Below are 18,109 nucleotides of genomic sequence, written 5' to 3' on the forward strand. Positions count from 1 at the left end.
AGTGTCATTTTAGTGCACTTACATCAGTCTAGGCTGGACTTTGTCAACCTTTGCTTGTAGCCTTATGCTTTGAATATTAACACTAGCATTTGACCCCCACTGCTAAATCGGGCAAAATTAGCTTATCAAAGATACATTACCATATACAATATTACCTTCCTATTCTTGCAGTTAAGTGGCCAAACGAACGTTTTACCGCTAACCCATTTTCTCAGTCCACGTCTGCAGGTGATACAGGTCAATGTATTACTTTAAAAATAAAATATATCTTCAAGGCCATCTCACCTTTGACAGTGAGCACGTGGGTGAACTTGGAGGTCTTGCCGGTAACAGTGTTGAACACCTCGCACGTGTACATTCCAGTGTTTTGGTAACCAGCCTTCTCAATGGCATACGTCTTCGTTGTGACACCAGTCAGTGTGTCGTTAAGCCTCCAGGTGAAGCTGCCGGCGGGTACGGACTCAGCATCGCAGGTGAGTTTCACAGGGTTGTCCACCTTTACGGCCTTGTCACCCTTCACCGACACCTGTTCAGGTCCGTCTGGAGATAAAACAGAAAGAAAAGAGGGTTTGTTACTTGGGTTTAATAAAGTTAACAGGAAGTTAAAGTTTATTAATGTGTTTTTAATTTTCAGGAAAGTCAGGACTCTAGCTTAGCATAAACACTGGAAGCAGAACCGCTAGCTTGGCTCTTGTTGAAAATATGAGCGGTGTGTCAGAAACCGTGCTCACCCTTATTAATTCCTCATATTGTCACTACCATGACTATTGCAACATATCAGAGATTTATCTGTTTACCTAATAATTTTTATTACATTGTACAAATAACCAAGACATCTGAATGAGTTTGGTTATAAAAATGCTATAAAAATAAATCATTGCTGGGACAAATAAATACACGCCCATAAATACCTCATGATGTAGAGCCATGACCCCGGACAACACAGCTGTGTCACCAGTACATTTTCAAGTCTCTTAGCAAAACAAACACTTACAGTTGACCACCATCATGTAGGCGGCGTCCACTTTGTGCACAGGGTTTTCGAGCTCACAGCTGTAGTTTCCGTTGTCCTCTTTCTGCAGCGGGTTGATCATCACGGAGCTCATGTCGGCGGCAAACACAATGCGGGTGCCGGGGGACAGAGGACTGCCATTTTTCTTCCATTTCCTGCTCATCACGGTGCCAGACGTTGCCTGGCAGCTGAGGTTGGCTGTGCTGTTGCCGGCGATGAGGGTAGCAGTAGGACCGGTGATTGTAATACCTGAGATGGCCTCTGTGAAGATTAACAGGAAAGGGAGGTTTTAGTTCTATTTTTACCACTTTATCTGTTCCAATATATTGTAGGTCCTTCTTGTCCCTACCACAGGTCAAGCAACCAACAAAACAACAACTGGATCCTACATTTCCCATAATGCAACTGGATAGTGTCTTCACGCGTGGTATACACCCACGTCTTTCAAACTCCACTGGATATTAGAAACTGTTAGTCTCCAAGCCCAAGCAGAGATAACCCTGCTGACATCACAGTGACATCATCAGGCTGGACAAACCTCCTCCAGAGACACAGAAGGCATTATACGACAGACTTAAGGAGGACGAACCAAGACCAGAAGACTGGTCTCCAACACCAAAACACAGAGTTGAAGTCGCAGCACAATGTGATGTCATCCAGCATGCCCCGAGCCCATTCTCATTCCCAGAGCATCTAATAGCCATGTTCGCTTGCATCTCTCGGCAACTGGTACCAACACACATGTTCACATGGCACCCTTTCGTGTCCCAGTTCAGAGCACTGGGGCAAGCCCTTTAGCACCATCTTTCAACGCTAACTACTACTATAAATAACAATTCCGTAAGTCCACTGACTCCGGCTGCATCGGGTCGCACGGCTGCGCCACTGTTTTGTTCCGTCTCTTTTGCCTGCCTTTTTTTGCTGACGTGTTTAGATGTTGTTGATTTGGTAATCGGTGCTTGCTTTTTCTGCCTCTACTATGATTAAGCAGGCCACGTAGTTAAAAGGTTTCTATTCTATTTTGTCTGTTTTAAACATGTTTATTGTTGTTTTACGAACATGAGTCTGCACAGGGCGTTTTATTTTGATTCTCTTTGCCGTTCTGAAGGGTCTAGTCTAGTCTCGTCTGCGAGGTGGTCAAGTTGATTGGGGTGGACGGGTTGGACAAAACCTGGACTTTCACCCAGGAGAAACAAAAAGTCAACAATGGCTCCTTTTAGTGATGTTACTTAACTTACATCATTTAAGAGATGTAAGTATTGTCCTAAACCTATCCAAGAGGTTTTGGTGCTTAAACCCAGAGTTGCTCACAAGTCTCTGAGCTAGAGTCCAAGTCTAGTCTCAAGTCTCTGAGCTAGAGTCCAAGTCTAGTCTCAAGTCTCTGAGCTAGAGTCCAAGTCTAGTCTCAAGTCTCTGAGCTAGAGTCCAAGTCTAGTCTCAAGTCTCTGAGCTAGAGTCCAAGTCTAGTCTCAAGTCTCTGAGCTAGAGTCCAAGTCTAGTCTCAAGTCTCTGAGCTAGAGTCCAAGTCTAGTCTCAAGTCTCTGAGCTAGAGTCCAAGTCAAGTTCAACGTTGCATTATCAACAATAAACCTGTAACCTGTTTGCAGCCAATGTTAATAATCAACGTGACAGCAGCCAGCGGGATGTAAATGATTATGTTAATCGACTACCACAAGTTTGGCAAGTAAATGCTCATTCATCTTTTCATAACAAACGGCAGTCAGAGTTAACCTCCTGTAGGTCGTAGCTAAAGTAAGAAGCAAGCTAATGTTAGATGGTGCTGAGGTTACTAACCTATTTTGCATTTAGTGCTTCTTTGTTTGGGCCTTGTTGTATGAAGTTTTAAAGCCAAAGTTTATGATTACTGAACAGCAGCAGTGTTTGTTGTCCTCTCTCACGAGTTTCAAGTCTGAAGTCACTATGTGTGCGACCTAAGAGCAAACTCAAGTCCCCATCTCTGCTTAAGTCCAAAGAGCGAAGTTTCACAGCGTTAACAAGTACTTTTATTTTGAAAATGTAACCGGACGTTTCCTAGTTATTCTAGCTAACTTGCTTGACGGTGCCAAACGGTATCCAGGACGTCAAAAAGCAACGCCAAGCGTCCGTATGTGACGAATTGGGATGAGAACGGGTTGATGCTGCTGCTGCTGCTTTGGCCAAATAAATATGTGGAGGTGCACATTCTGGGTAGATCTTTGTCGTGTAATTCTATTGTAATTCTGCCCTGTGATTGTGAAGTCAGATGATAAAATAATTGCTGCCACGATCACTTTCCAGAGTAGAATTAGAAACCTCTGTGCTCGCTCCCCCTCCTCTCGGTTCATCACACAGACAGAAAACACAAAAACTCTTCGGGGCATAACGTAAGACCATCCTCCAACCCGGCAGGTTTCACACACACATACAGAAATGGTTTGTCACCAACTTGAAAACAACTTCCTCCAAAAGCAACAACAAAAAAACATGTTGGCAGTAATTACAGACAGCACAGACTGAACCTTTAACCAGGCTGTTCTCTGTGTGTCTCAACACCTCCCAGGTAAAGACTGTGCTGTTGCTGCTGTGGGTCACTACAGCCTGTTTGTACTGAGTGTCACAAGCCTCTAGTGTGACTAATGTGAGCCCATTTAACAGTCTCATGCCTCGAGGGCTTGTCACCAGGAACAGAAAAGCTTTCGGTCTGCTTTTATTCAGCTGCCTGTTGGTTTCAGTGAACGTCTAGCTTATTCTAAAGATGAAACCACAGTATTTTGTTTTATTTATGCAGATGTTGAAATGCAATTTTGTATCCAAATTTACACTGAACTAAATTATAAACACAACTCTTTTGTTTTTGCCTCCATTCATCATGAGCTGAACTCAAAGATCTAAGACTTTCTCTATGAACACAAAAGGCCTATTTCTCTCAAGTATTGTTCACAAATCTGTCAAAATCTGTGTTAGTGAGCACTTCTCCTCTGCCGAGAATCCATCCACCTCACAGGTGTAGTATATCACGATGCTGATCAGACAGCATGGGGATTGCACTGGTGTGCCTTAAGCTGGCCACAATAAAAGGTCTTAGGCTGGCCACAATAAAAAGCCACTCAAAAACCTGTGCAATACCAAAAACAAAAGTGTTGCATTTATGTTTTTGTTCCATGTATTTATTTGTTGATTTTCTAGTCATTCAGCAAAACACTTCAGAACAACAACTACTGCTGTTAAAGGGCAATGTTTCAAAATGACCACAGTAATTACATCACATGGGAATTCGTTGTTGGGTTTTTTGAGTCTGGTATCTATAGATGCTAACATGGCTCCTGTAAAAAGCAGAACCCTGACCCGAAATTTAAACGCGACAGTATTTCAGAAAAGATTTCAGCTGCAGACAGAAAACAGTTTACTCAAAAGTTTTCTTTTTCAAATGAGGAGGTGTTGAAGGAGTCAACGGCTGCAAGGAAACAATTTATGTTGACATCTTTTGTCATGCTGCACTCTACAACTCACAAAGAGTATTTCTCAAAAAGCTCAGGCAGATTACTCACGCAACACAGCGAAGGAAACGGCAGGAGAAGAGACGGTGCGCTGGGTTTTGGCGTTTTTGGCCCTGCATGTGTAACCTTCCTTATTACTTCCTATTCCGTGTTTTTCGATCACATCCAGAGTCAGGACGGGACCCGATGCCTCCATCAACTGCTCGTTGTGGTACCAGGTGAAGGTGGCGGGTGGGTTGGAGAGCACTGAACAGGACAGGCTGAAGTTGGAGCCAGATTTTAGGTACTCTGGAGGGTTCACAGGAGTGATGGTGACTTGATCTGGTCCGTCTGTGGAGCAACGACACATGGAAAAGTTCAGCTTCAGCAGTTTACATTAGTCCTCATATCTGAAAGGAGCTGTATTTCAGCTTTCACTAGGCTGCAGCTTCTCATCGGGGATGTCCCAATCAGGTTTTCTTTGCCCCAATCCTGATGCACGTCCTTTAATATTGAGTATCTGCTGAAACGATCCGACACATTGAAATAACCTACTAAATGTGGCTCACATTATTTTTCAATTATTTATGGTCCTAAATTTAAATAAATATTACATCTACATGTCTAAATTATAGAACCAAATGAAAGTTTGGCTTTCTCCTAAAGACAAAAACCTTGAAAAACACCTCACTAATGCTGGGACATGAAAAAAAATAAAATAAAAAATACGTAAAATAGGTCTCTCTCTCTCTCTCTCTCTCTCTCTCTCTATATATCTATCTATCTCTATCTATCTCTATATCTCTCTATCTCTATCTCTATATCTCTCTATCTCTATCTCTATATCTATATCTATCAATATATATCTATATATATCTATATCTCTATCTATATCTATATATATATATATATATATCTCATTAAAAATACTTCAACACCAGACTAGACGAAACCCTCCTTAGCTGAAGCAGTGAAGGATTTGATTAATTAATAACAGGGTTAACCAGCGGTCGTTGTGGCGTTGCTGCCTTTCAGGTTAGTCATGAGGAAGGAGTGGAAGTGCAGGTTGCTGTGTACACAGTGTGGTTTTAGTGCAGGCTGAGAGGGAGAGCCCTGCAAACACACACCACAATCTAAACTACAGTCACACGGCTACTGCTCAGACACCCAACCTGACCAGGTTTACAGTCTTAACAGCAGCGGACCCACCAATACGGTCAAAGGTCAGAGATCAATGTGATTCAGAGTAAGAAAACCAGTAAAACCATCTTTGACAAATGACCTGTTGGGGTGTGAAGGAGTGACGGCGACTGACTCATCTAAGTCTTTTGTTGTCCAAAGGGTGTGGAGCTGTCACAATGGCGTGCAGTGTTTCAAATGGTGCAAGACTCAAACCTTAGTGCAAATACATGAACCTGGCTGAAAAAGACGATGTGTCTGGAACTGCTGTGAAGAATAAATCAGCGCTAAAGTAAAATTAGCTAAAAAGTAAATGGATGTTCTGTTTGAGTTTCTGTAGGTTGTTCTCTGTCCTTTGAACAGTGGTGGCCATCACCGCTCATGCTAACCAACTAGCTCTTCTGTTTAGTCCCAACACGTCATTTCCTGTGTGGGAGGAGTTACCGGCAGCGCAGTACTTACAGTAGACAGTGAGGTTGAAGGGGGCGCTCGTCGCCTTCTCCAGGCTGTTAGAAGCTGTGCAATAAATGGGCCCCAGCAGGTCTGTCCTGAGAACACCTGCGATGGTCAGCGCACTGGACAAGTCCCCCTGGGATTCAATCCAACGCAGAAAATACATCAGTTATACATTAATGAATGGAATTAATTTACACAACAAATACTTAAAAAAAAGATGCCCAGCAAAGATTTCTTGTAAACAAACAGTTCTCATTCAGTATTTCTCACTAAAACTATGTAAGTAAAGCATCACATGCTACTTACAAACTGTACAACTTCAAATCATCTTTAATCTGTGTGTCTTTACAGCAAACATTTGAATTGAATTATAATTTAAAACGGACCTCTTTCACTGTGAGCCGTGTGCCGTCGGCCACGATGGGCGCGGTGCCGTTGGTCCAGGTGAACTTGAGGAAGGAGCCTTTAGCGGAGCAGTTCAGAACCACGGTGCTGTTCAGCTCGATGGCCTCAGGCAGGCTGGAGGTGATGGCCACATTGGACACCGCCTCTGCAGGGAGAAACAGGGAGGTTGTTTTTGCTTGAGGAACAAATGAATAGAACTGAGTGTGGGAAGAAAAGACGCCTGAGATCAGAGCAAAGGAGGAGATCATGACTCCTCCAAAAAGGCATTTTAACAGTAAGTAAATACAATATTTTAGACCATCGTATCAGCCTTTTTTTACCTGCAGAGAGAACCAGGCCTTTGCTTTTAATTGTTCCTGCTGTTTTAAGTATATTCCATCATATCGATTATGGCAAAAATCACAATCACGATTATTTTGGTCATAATTAAAATCAGGATTATCATCATCACGATTTGCTGACTTAGAGAAACATCATGCATTAACTGAACTTTTAAAATGTAATGCTTTTTACATTATCCGAAATCGGAGTGGAGCAGAGCAGGTGAGAGGTGAGGTACACGACAACTCGCTGAAATTCAACCGGAGACGCAGTTACTTAAACTAACAGTGAGAAAGGTTTAAATCTGGTAATAAGTTAGACGATGGAGACACGGTGAAGATTTTAAAAGCACAGACCAGGTAAAGGAAGGCTTTACGCCCCTGGTTTAGTATAAATTGTAAAGCTACAAGTAGAGGAGAGAAAATTTGTGCAGTGTAAAATTTCATTGGCTTAAGCTAATGGTGACTAGCAAGTTGGAGCAGTTATAACCCCTCATCGCGGCTCCAGCTGAAATAAACATGCAACGGTCTGACTGAGAGGGAGTTGGGGCTTTTGGGGAGGGGCGTGGTGTCGCTCTACAGGAAAGGGTGCTCTGGATTTAACACAAGACAAAACAAGTATCATTGCGAAACAGTACGCAGCATAATTCAATCAACTTGTTAATCGTTGGAAGCAGAAATTGAAATCGTTGATTACATTTCAATTAAAAGCACAGCCCTAACTTTAGTTTTCTGATTCTTAAGATTTAAATACGTAAAAATAGTATAAATGCACATGACAGCGACAGACAGGTGACAACTTTAAAATGTCTTGTTTTATCTGTCCAGCAGTCCAAAGACCAAGAACAGCAGCAAGACCTCACATTTGAGAATTTGGAACTGCTATAAATATAACTTAAATGATTAACCAACTGTCAAAATAGATTAATTTATTTCATTCTACTAATCAATTAGTCTGCCATCATTGTTGTTTCAGCTTTTTCTACTGTCAAACAGAGCTTTGCCCCCCAGAAATCAGGTATTTCAGGGTGGATTTTCTGTTGCGATTAAAGTAATCTACAGTTTTGTTGATGAGCAGAGCAGCTAGAAGCAGCATGATTATACGTGGGGGTGGAGAATTTACCATCCTGCTGGCCCGAGGCCGGTTTCTCTTCACACAGCCGTAATTGTACTAAATCAACATTTGAATGGAGCGAATGAAGAATTCAGAGAAAAACTGCAGTAACTTCACCTGCTGGACTCCATTTCTAAATACCCAGGCTGGTGGCTGATAGCTGATTAGGCATCAGTAGGTGTGTGGGGACAATGTGAAGGAGCAGTAACTAGTTCTGACAGCAGGGCAAAGAGTCATCCAGTTACTTCACACAGTGTTACTTTGGAGACCATTTTTCTCAGATCAATTCTGTTGATTGTCTGTAAACCCAATTCCCCTGCAGGGACGTTAAGGATCTACTGATGCAAAAGGCAGAGACTAAAGAAACAAGAGTCAAAAGGAGTGCTGCACCGCTGCCAACCATCCTTTGATAAATAAAGATTGGTTGACATGAGCTTTAGTAAACTGAGTATATTTGAGTTTTGAACTGCTGTTGGGACAAAACAACACGTGTGTATGTAGCTTTAGGGAAATCGAAAACTGTACTGAGTATTTTAAAACAGTCACCATTTTATAAATGTATTAATTAATCAAACAAACAACTCGACAGAATAATTGATAATCGATGGGATTATCAGTCGCAGACATTGTTTGGTTTCTATTATTCAGGTCACTCAGTGTAAATCTGCATGTCTGCATGCAGAAACCCGTCTGTGTTTCTGTGTTATAACATGTAAAAGAAAAAAGAATAAACCTTTTCTGGGAGCTCAACAAACTAAGAAGCCAAACAAACATAGTTTGTCATTTTGTCAACAAATCTGATGAAAACCAACGATGTGTTGATCTCTCAGAGGCTGAACTCCGAGCCCTGTGATCCTTACTTGAAGACAAATCTTCAAAAACACCTCACAAATACATCGTTTCATTTTCAAAATAAGACTTCCTAATTCCCTTAAACAGGTGGACATTGTAGTTTTTACACAAACAGCAGCAAATAGTACATTTGTTGGGGACTATTTTCAGCATCAATCTACATTTGTTTGCCGTTGAGCGGGTAGAGCACAGCAGGCTTATCAGAGCTTATCTGAAAAAAGAAAAATAAACATGAAAAACACTGAGACTGAACAGGAAATGTGCTGCAAAACCAAAACCAAGACCTAGTTGTGGGTTCAAAACCAGTCCTTCAAAATGTCTTGCTAAACAGTGGCTTTGCCAGCACATATATTTATAGTGTGTGTGTGAGTGAGAGAGAGAGAGAGAGAGCTTTGAATCAGCAGTACTACAGTATGAGGGCTGTGAAGCATTAAAAGACACAGCACAGCACAAAGACCTCTAACTGAACTGAAACCAACCGCAGGTACAAACACTGAACCAGGAGGGGACAGTGTCAGAGTAAGAGCCTGCTCTTGTCTCTGTCAGTTGAAGCTGAACTTCTCTTACTTTAAAAGCTATTTGTTGAAATGATAAGCTAGAGAAATGACAGTAGCCAACTCACTCAAGGCATTACTGTACAGGGGTGTTAATGAAGCCACGGAGCATTATGATGTAGAAAACATGCTTGAATTGTGGGCAAATCAAATGGGGAAAGGAGACTCTTGTTCTCCTCCGCCGAGGAATATAGTCCTGGAGCCCTGGCTACACTGCTCTACACCCTCAACAGGTGTGGCTTGCGCCTTGAAATGGACCCAGACTGCATCAGAAAGTCTAGCAGTTGTATCCAAAGTTACTTTAACTTTAGGAGCCGCTGGTCAACTCCTCTTAAACAGAATCCAAGAAGCCCTTTACAGTCAGAGAGTGGCCACTTCAAAATGACCTAATCCTGTTTGAAACACCTGACTAAACTCTATCCACTCCCCTGAAGAGGCTGTTCACCTCTTGCCAGGCCGTCCAATCAGAAGAGGCTGTTCATAAGTGTTAAATACAACATTTTAAAACATTGTATTTTGAAATGGCATCAGTTTCCACAGACGTTGCAAGCATCGATATAAGCCTATATATAATTTATTTATCATTATGACACACTGGTTAATTGGGTGTAGCTGTAATCCACGACAGTGGAAAATAGGCAACACCTCGACAGGTGAAACTGTACAAGAAGAAATAAAGTTAACTTACCGAGGACTCGGAGGAGTAGATCTCCGGTTTGTGTACCCTCTGGTGATAATATGCTGATGCTATAATCGCCGCCGTCAGCTGCCGTCAGGGATGTCAGGGTCAAGTATCCGTTGGTCGCGTTGATCGACGCTCTTCCCTGGAACCGTGTGCCCACTTTCAACCCTGACCGACTCAAGGTAGCAACATTAAATTGAGCCCCGTTGTTGAAATTCCAGGTTATGTAATCATAATTTGCTTTGTCAACCAGGGTGGTTAACGTGACATTTCTTCCCACAATTGCGTCCACCGGACCCGATGGCAGTACGGACTGCCCCGCACAGCATCCTGGGGGTGAGAGACAAGTCAGGTGAAGTGGTTAGACCTGTGGTGTGGAGTTCACCAGGTAGAAAACTTTACTCTGTGGTTCTTAAATATTTAAGGCCTTATTTCAGCATGGATCAGATCAGACCAGGCTACACCCAGGACATTACATTTCCGCGCACAAACGACAGAAACCAAGCAAAAACACAAAATAATAATAATATAAATGCCAGTTAAATAGTGTTCTAGTAAGTATTCTTTTTCCTCTTACCGATAAAAGCGAGCAGAAAGAGAGGCGACTTCACGGCGAACAGATCCATCCCGGACGGTTCGAGACTTTCCAGCAGAGACAGAGACGGAATGCGGCAGTAGATTACCTGCTGCTGGGAGAGGGACACACCCAGACACGGAACACACACATGCGCTCCCCCCACACACACACACACCGCTTTGTATCAACGCCACCTCCGCACACACGTCATTGACACCAGCCCCCTTTTCTTCAATGAATCATCTGAATTCCCGCAGTTTGAGTTTCTCGTCAACCCATGCGGTCATTCACAAGTTTAAACAAACGTGCTGCGTTACTTTCCCACCCGATGGAGTAGGGAAACATAATTCATTTATTATTTCTGAAGGACACCATAGAGAGCTCATTAATTTAATGAACAGCGCATTAAATATCAGAACGTGCAAGGGTGCGCCGAGAGCTCTTTATTCCAGTAGAGCAATTAAAAAAATTAGTGAGCAGCTTTAATTTTCTCTCTGGGGGTATAAATGGCTCTTTTCACATTAATAACCCAGTTATGACCCATAAGCAATGCATAAAAGTTTTTTTTTTTTTTTTTTAAATCTCTTAGTGTCCATTAATCAACCCTTTCAACACATTCACCATTCAATTTTTACTTTTCCAAGATATCGCATTATTCATGAATGAATAATTCTGATTTATTAGACGCATGAAGGACATTTACACAAAGACCCCCTGAAATGTGTTAAAAAAAACAGAAAAGTGGAAACATTAACTGGATCCAGCAGTTTCAACATGTAGTTTAATGAGGCGCTGCTGCAGCCCTGTGGACATCTGGGGAAGTCTTTAGAAGTAAAGGCCCAGTGTGTAAGACTTTCATTGGAGTATAATCGCCTAAAAATAAGAATTCAAAGGGTTTCTTATAAACCCTTTATATCTACAGAGGGAGCAGGTCCTTGTTTTTAGATTTATTTAAAAGGTACAGTGCAGATTAATGAACATATTTGTCGTGGGTTGGCTGAGTGAAGGCTGAGGTGTGGACCCAAACGCAGACCAAAAGCGAGGATGCAGTTCTAAAGGATTTATTGACTCAAAAACCAAACTGAAACAAGCTTACATGGAAGTCCAAACTGAGGTAAATCCATCAAACACAAGGCGATCCAAAAACACAGGGAATAATCCAGAACAGGGACAACAGAGCACAAGTCAAACACTCAACATTTGATACAAAGACTGAAGACAAGTGAGGACAACATATACACAGCTGAAATCCATCAGGTAATCAACCACAAGAACAAAGCTAGACAAGGACACCAGCTACAGAGGATTACCAAAATAAAACAGGAAGTAAAGTTCACAGGAACACACAAGGACAGATCTACCAAAGTAAAACACAAACCATGGAAAGACAGCAAAATCAGGACACGGACAGAGACGGGGACCAAACAGGAGGCAAGACTACATTAAAACATGGAGATATAAGACTAAGGACTAAAACACAGACCATAATGATAAAACACAGAAGTACGCAGATCAGAAAAACACTAACATGAACAAAAGCACAGGACTAAGGAAATAATGGCAAAAACCAGAAACCCACAGGGAAAAAATACAACTCATAATAATATTTGCTTTTCAGCAATGTAAATGTGCCAGAATTAACCCAAACTATATTTTATCTGTTGTCTCCAGGTAGGTCACGACGTCACAAGATGCAACACATCAGCACAATAAAACAATATATTATATATACACACTACACAGCGCTTCAACCAGACTGTAGGATGGCGCCTTTTCAGGTAAATTATCCAACAATAGTCGATTTTTGAGTAAATGGATCAAAAATTCTTAAAGTCTTAATTGACCTTGTTTGCAGTTGGAGGTGTCCTGTCAACAGTTTCACAGACGTCTCTTTCATAATAGTTGTTTATTGGGGAAAATGCTTTTTGGGCTGCAGGGGAATTTTTTTGGAAGTAAGGCTGAGCAGCGGCGCTGTGTTCAGTTCCAGTAATACATCCATGGTCCTCATCGTCTGCAGTGTTTCCACCGAAGCCCAGAACGGACAAATTAAACACTGGTTCTAGAGAGGACCTTTAGTGGCCACCGTAGTTTTCCTACACAGCGTGAGACGAGGTTATTCAGCTGGTTGCAAACCTCAATACTAGTTGATATAAAAGCATTTTGAAATTTTGAACATAAAACTAAATACTGAACAGGATAAACTGAGTTTTTCATGTTTGTAAATAAATGGAAAGACGGAATAAATGGACTAAACATAAGATTTTATCTTTAAAATGACAGGATTAGATCTTGAGCTAAGGAGGAGAAGGAGAGCATTTTTTATGTTGATGGTGCAACAGGAAAAGTTCATATTAATGGATTTTGTCATTCCTGTTCTTTGTCTTTAATTGATTTGGTATATAATCACGCTCTAAATTGTTCCACTACAGGTCCAGAATCTGGAGGTTTTAAGGGGATGTAAACAGGAAGTACAATGTTATAAAAACTATAAAATGCCATGGAGTCAGTTATTTTCAGCCTATATTTATTTACATTTTGGCAGTGGTGAAAGATTTACTTAAATATTTTACTTAATAAAAAATATTAATACTCTGTAAAAGCATTCCAACTCAAAAGTATCAGCATCAAAGTACACTTGAAGTACTAAAAGTGGGAGAAGGGCCCATTTCAGACATTAATCTTAAACACTCCAGGTTATACAAACCCAAAAAATAAGCCTTACAACAGAGCTGGTTCTGAGCTAAGCTGAGTTCTTATGTAGAGAGATTAAAGGAAAACGAGAGCGCGTTCTGGTGCCGTTCATGTCGGTTATAAAGCCATCGGGCAGGATGAGAGACCTCTAAGTTCCCCAAACACACACCTGATGATCAGCTGACATCCTTAGCCACCGTCAAGATGACAGAGCGTCAGGTCAGAATATGAATTTCATTGCATGCTTGCGTTTTGTAAATTGTTTGCACATTGCAGCTGGTTTGTGTTAGTTACATAGAGCAGAGCCCAACAAGTTCGACACGTGCGTCGCCCATCAGATTCTGTCTCTTGCTACGCTTCCTGTCGGAGTTGAACACATTTCTCTGCTTAAACTGAAATGCTGATCTTCAATATATTTAAACATTCTTAATGCAAAACACGTCTATAAGATGATGAATTCAATCAATAAGTCTTAGAAAATACAGTATTATACTAAAGCAACCAGACTTTAATGGATAAGATGATAATACAAAGAGGAATCTTTTTACTTTTCTGCTCAGACTGAAACAGATTTCCACTGCTGAACATTATGCCTTTAAAGTGAAACCAAATCATCTCAAATATCAGCACATTTTAAATAACTTTAAACATCACGATTACACAGAACACATTTAAAGCTCAAAAAACAATTTTAAATCTCATTTGTCATTTTTATGTTTCTGTGCGGATTAAATTATTTGTCTTCTGGGAGTTACACAACGCCAGCTGAGGAGTAGATCTGGTCCCGGTTCGTGCTGGCTGGATCGAGGCTCTGGTAATTTGAGTCTTCACATGTGGAGACTGGAGTCCTGTTCTCGTGGATGACAGATCGCTGAAAATAAAAGATACAGTGGCAAGAAAACAAATGTGAACCTTTTGGAATTTCATGGTTTTCTGTATAAACTTGTCATAAAATGTGAGCTGATCTTAACCCAAGTCAAGGGTACTGACAAATATAATAATCCCTCAGGTCTTCATTGACCACACACATTCAACATGGCAGTGCAAAAGGTAAGTGAACCCTTCAATAACTGGTTGAACCCCGTTGGCAGCAATACCCTCAACCAGGTGCTTCCTGTAACCATGGATCAGACCTGCACATCATTCAGGAGGAATTTTAGCCTGTTCTTCCTGGCAGAACTGCTTTAGCGCCGTCTTATTCTTTGGCTCTCCAAGTCCTTCCATAGCATCTCTACTGGGTTGAGGTCTGGCTCTGACTTGGCCGCTCCAGAAGGCAGATTTTGTTTTTCTGAAGCCATTCTGTTGTGGACTTGCTCCGGTGTTTTGGGGTCGTCGTCCTGTTGCATCACCCAACTTCTACACAGTTTCAGCTGACGTGCTCACATAATCCTGAATAATTGTTTGATACATCTGTTTGATACTGGCCAGGCCCTGATGCAGCAAAGCAGGCCCAAATCATGATGATGCCTCCACTATTCTTTACAGTTGGGGTTATGTTTTCATGATGATATGACGTGCCCTTTCCACACCAGATGTAGTGCTGTGTGGTTCGTCCAAGTAGTTAAATCTTAGTTTCATCAGTCCACAAAACATTTTGCCAAAACCGCTATGTGCTCTTTCGCAAATGTCAGGCGTGCAGCAGTGTCCTTTATAGTGAGCAGCTTCCTTTGTGTGTTCTGCTGTAGATACTGTGTTATGGCAGAAAATTGTTTCCTCTTACATTTAATTTTATTATTATTATTATTATTATGTGTTGTATTTTATCCTCAACCCTTCCTCTCCTATACTTCTGTTAGTCTGTCCACATTTACTAGGGTTTAGGTCAGAGCTGTGAGATTGTTTTGGTGTTTTCCTCTCTTGTTGTTCCTCTCCTCTCCTGGAATGATCGTTCAAGGCCAAGAGAGGATCTCTGTTCCCCAAAACATAGAAACCTAGACTGTGTAAATGATCATGCATCCCTTTGCTCGGGGCCAGACGTTAGTGACTGTCTTAGGAGACAGAAGCTCTGGTCCAGCTGATTTCGGTTTTAGTACTTCTGTTTATTCTCTTTTGTTAGATAAATTCTTCAAAGATAGCAGTTTGTTGTTACTCAATTATTTGCTCAGCCCCTCACCAGGAATATAATTTCCACAACACTCTGCTTGTTCAGTGTTTAATGTACTGTAGACAGAGATGTCAGCCAGTTCCAATGATGCCTTCAAATCTTTGGCTGTCACTTGGGGTCGTTTCTTTACCTCACTGATGAGTCTTGGTTGTGCTCTTGATGACATTTTGACTGGGCGCCCACTTCTGTGTCTCCATTTGTAGAATGTTTGACAAACTGTAAACTGTAAACTGTAAAATCTTTGAAATCACTTTGAAACCTTTGCCAGCTTTATGTAAATCAACAATTCTTGATCATAGATCCTCTGAAAGCTCTTGTTGGTGAGGCAGCATGTTTTTCTTGAGCAGAGCAAACTCCCAAAGTCAAACTCATTTTCTCAACGAGACTCCAGGTGTGCTAAAACCTGACTCCAATTGGCTTTTTTTGAGGTCATTAACTTAAGGGTTAACATTGCACACTCACCATGAGGTTTTTTTTTTGTTGTTCTTAATGAAGGGATCAGATTTTATTTTGTGTTGTTATTTTAGACACATTAAATTTTTTCAATACCCTTGACTTAGATGAAGATCAGATCATATTTTATAACAAATTTATGCTGAAAACCTTGAAATTCCAAAAGTTTCACACATCTTTTCTTTTTATTTTATTTAAAATACAGATCCAATAGTGGCATTGTATCATGTTCTGATTCAAGTCACAAAAAGTTTTATCTAATGTGTAATTTTATTTTCTTGAGCAGGTTTTCCTCAGCATATTAGGAGACATCATTGACACTGAGTTTAACAGTAAACAGAGACAGAAAGAGTAGAAGAGAGTTACCTCCACATTTCTGCCATTTGAAGATCTGAGGTTTCTGTTTCTCATCCATTTGTAGAGCAGCAGCAGAAAACCAGCCAACAGCAGGACAATCACGACCACACAAACAACCAGAGGAACAAACAGAGGCTGAACCACAGGCCCATCATCATCTGGACGAGAGACACAGAGGTTGAGAAAATATCTTATTTTAAGGCCACATGTACTTTTTGAGCACCTGAACACAGAGCAGGGTGTACGTTACTTCCTATTCTGTAGAAACAGTCTCTTGACATTTATTTGAAGTCAGCATTAAACCCTAATTAAAATGTCTGTTCCCTCTCAGGTCTCTCACCTTTGATCACAATCAGATACGCAGCTGGTTTTCCATCACAGTAGTAAAGTCCGGAGTCACAAGGCTGCACGTGGATTATAGTCAACGTCTTTTCATAAGATGAAACATAAAAACGTCTTTGTTGCTGTATTTCACCAGACTCTCGGCTCCATTTTTGGAAAAGCTGAGCCGCCAACATCAGGAGGGCATTTCAGAGTGACAGTGGTCCTCTCTGCAGCCGTGAGACTCTCTGTCCCTGAACACAACAAAGAAAACAACATTCATGTTTCATAATGCTCCATCATGCATTTATCAAACAACCTGTTACTTGACAGAGGTATTAAAAAGTTTAAAGAGTCCATGTAAAAGTTCCTGAATGAGGTTTTAGATGAGAGGATTTAATTTGGTGTAATATTTCCTGACTCTACATGAAGAAGAGCAGTGATGTCTTTTACAGTATTTAAACAGTCTGAAGATAAAATTTCCTGTGAGACCTGCTCACAAGATTAAACATTCAGTTTAATCAAACCCCTAAAAGTTAGAACACACAGTTTATACTCAGTAACATTCAAGAATCTTCAAAGCTATTTGTGACTCATTCTCTTTGTGAGAAGCTCAGTTTGAGTTTTATTATTCCTGCACTGGGATGTGATCAGACACAGGGAGTTTGGCAGTTTAAAAGAAAAATAGAGTTTGATTTCATATTTAGTGAAGCATATTACAATCTTTATAAAACAGGAAGTAAATGTAAATTTAATATTTAGTTTAGTAAATTTAAAATTAATGACAAAGTACAACAGAACACATTTGAAATTACAATTTCCTTAATGTGCCGATAAATTTCTGTTATCAAAGATTAAGAAAAATGAAAAATTTAGCTCAGAGGCATAATTTTGAGAAAAGAAAACAGAAAGCAGAACGACTTGAGTAATGTTTGAAGTTACCTCTTGGGGTCACTATCAGCTCCACAGGTTCATTATTGCAGTAGTATCTTCCAGTGTCTGAGAGGCCAGCTTTGCTAATCGTAAGTGAATTATCTTCCAATAAAAAGTATCGTCTGTCTGGGACAAGTATGTGACTCATGTCTCCGTTAATAGGCATAGGTAGTGCAATTTTTTTTCTATTCCACTCTTTCCACCACGTCACTTTACCCGTCACAGAGTGCGGACATCGCAGAATGGCCTGGGTATTCTCCTCGGCTACTTCATATTTTATTGCTGCAAAAGAAACTTTTTTTATGAATAAGAAAGTTCACATTTAACTGTCAAATGCAGTGATTACACATTGAATATGACCTCATCAATTTGTGTGTTTACATTATAAGTCAGCCATAACATACAGCACTGAGACAAGATTCAAGCCCCGAACATACCAAGACCTCACAGTAAAGTGCAGACTACATCTTCTTTATTAATTATTATTAAGATTATAAATGCATTAAATAAAGTTAAGTCCTGTTGAGTTTCATGATATAAGCCATACTGAGTCCCAGTTGGGAAGAAGGAAATGTAACCAATATTAATAATAATTCAGGCTTCGGACTCGAGGTGCGGGACTCGTGAACAAAGTTTTCTTTTAG

General features: G+C 40.8%; 1 protein-coding gene and 1 long non-coding RNA gene across 6 annotated transcripts in view; one reads left to right on the forward strand and one right to left on the reverse strand.

Annotated features, from left to right (window-relative positions):
• si:ch211-264f5.6 (carcinoembryonic antigen-related cell adhesion molecule 20) overlaps positions 1 to 18,109 on the reverse strand; it is a 55,611-nt gene that overhangs the window by 16,987 nt on the left and 20,515 nt on the right. For 4 of the 5 annotated variants that reach the window (XM_038724116.1, XM_038724114.1, XM_038724118.1 and 1 more), the window contains exons 2-7: positions 10,036 to 10,359; positions 6,489 to 6,652; positions 6,109 to 6,235; positions 4,540 to 4,818; positions 995 to 1,273; positions 286 to 540 (exon numbers count right to left, since the gene is read on the reverse strand). In XM_038724116.1, coding sequence (XP_038580044.1) covers positions 286 to 540; positions 995 to 1,273; positions 4,540 to 4,818; positions 6,109 to 6,235; positions 6,489 to 6,652; positions 10,036 to 10,359 — 1,428 coding nt within the window. Of the gene's footprint in view, positions 1 to 285; positions 541 to 994; positions 1,274 to 4,539; positions 4,819 to 6,108; positions 6,236 to 6,488; positions 6,653 to 10,035; positions 10,360 to 10,606; positions 10,768 to 18,109 lie in introns of those variants that run through there. The other variant, XM_038724115.1, reaches the window with a different exon arrangement.
• Positions 11,642 to 17,600, forward strand: LOC119906775. Its single transcript, XR_005445028.1, has 3 exons — positions 11,642 to 11,720; positions 16,276 to 16,388; positions 16,543 to 17,600. It is a non-coding gene; the product is annotated as an uncharacterized LOC119906775 (long non-coding RNA).

The sequence above is a fragment of the Micropterus salmoides genome, unplaced genomic scaffold (genome assembly GCF_014851395.1).
Source record: "Micropterus salmoides isolate LMB-PRFRI ecotype aquatic unplaced genomic scaffold, ASM1485139v1 Ms_hic_scaffold_17, whole genome shotgun sequence".
Lineage (NCBI taxonomy): Eukaryota > Metazoa > Chordata > Actinopteri > Centrarchiformes > Centrarchidae > Micropterus > Micropterus salmoides.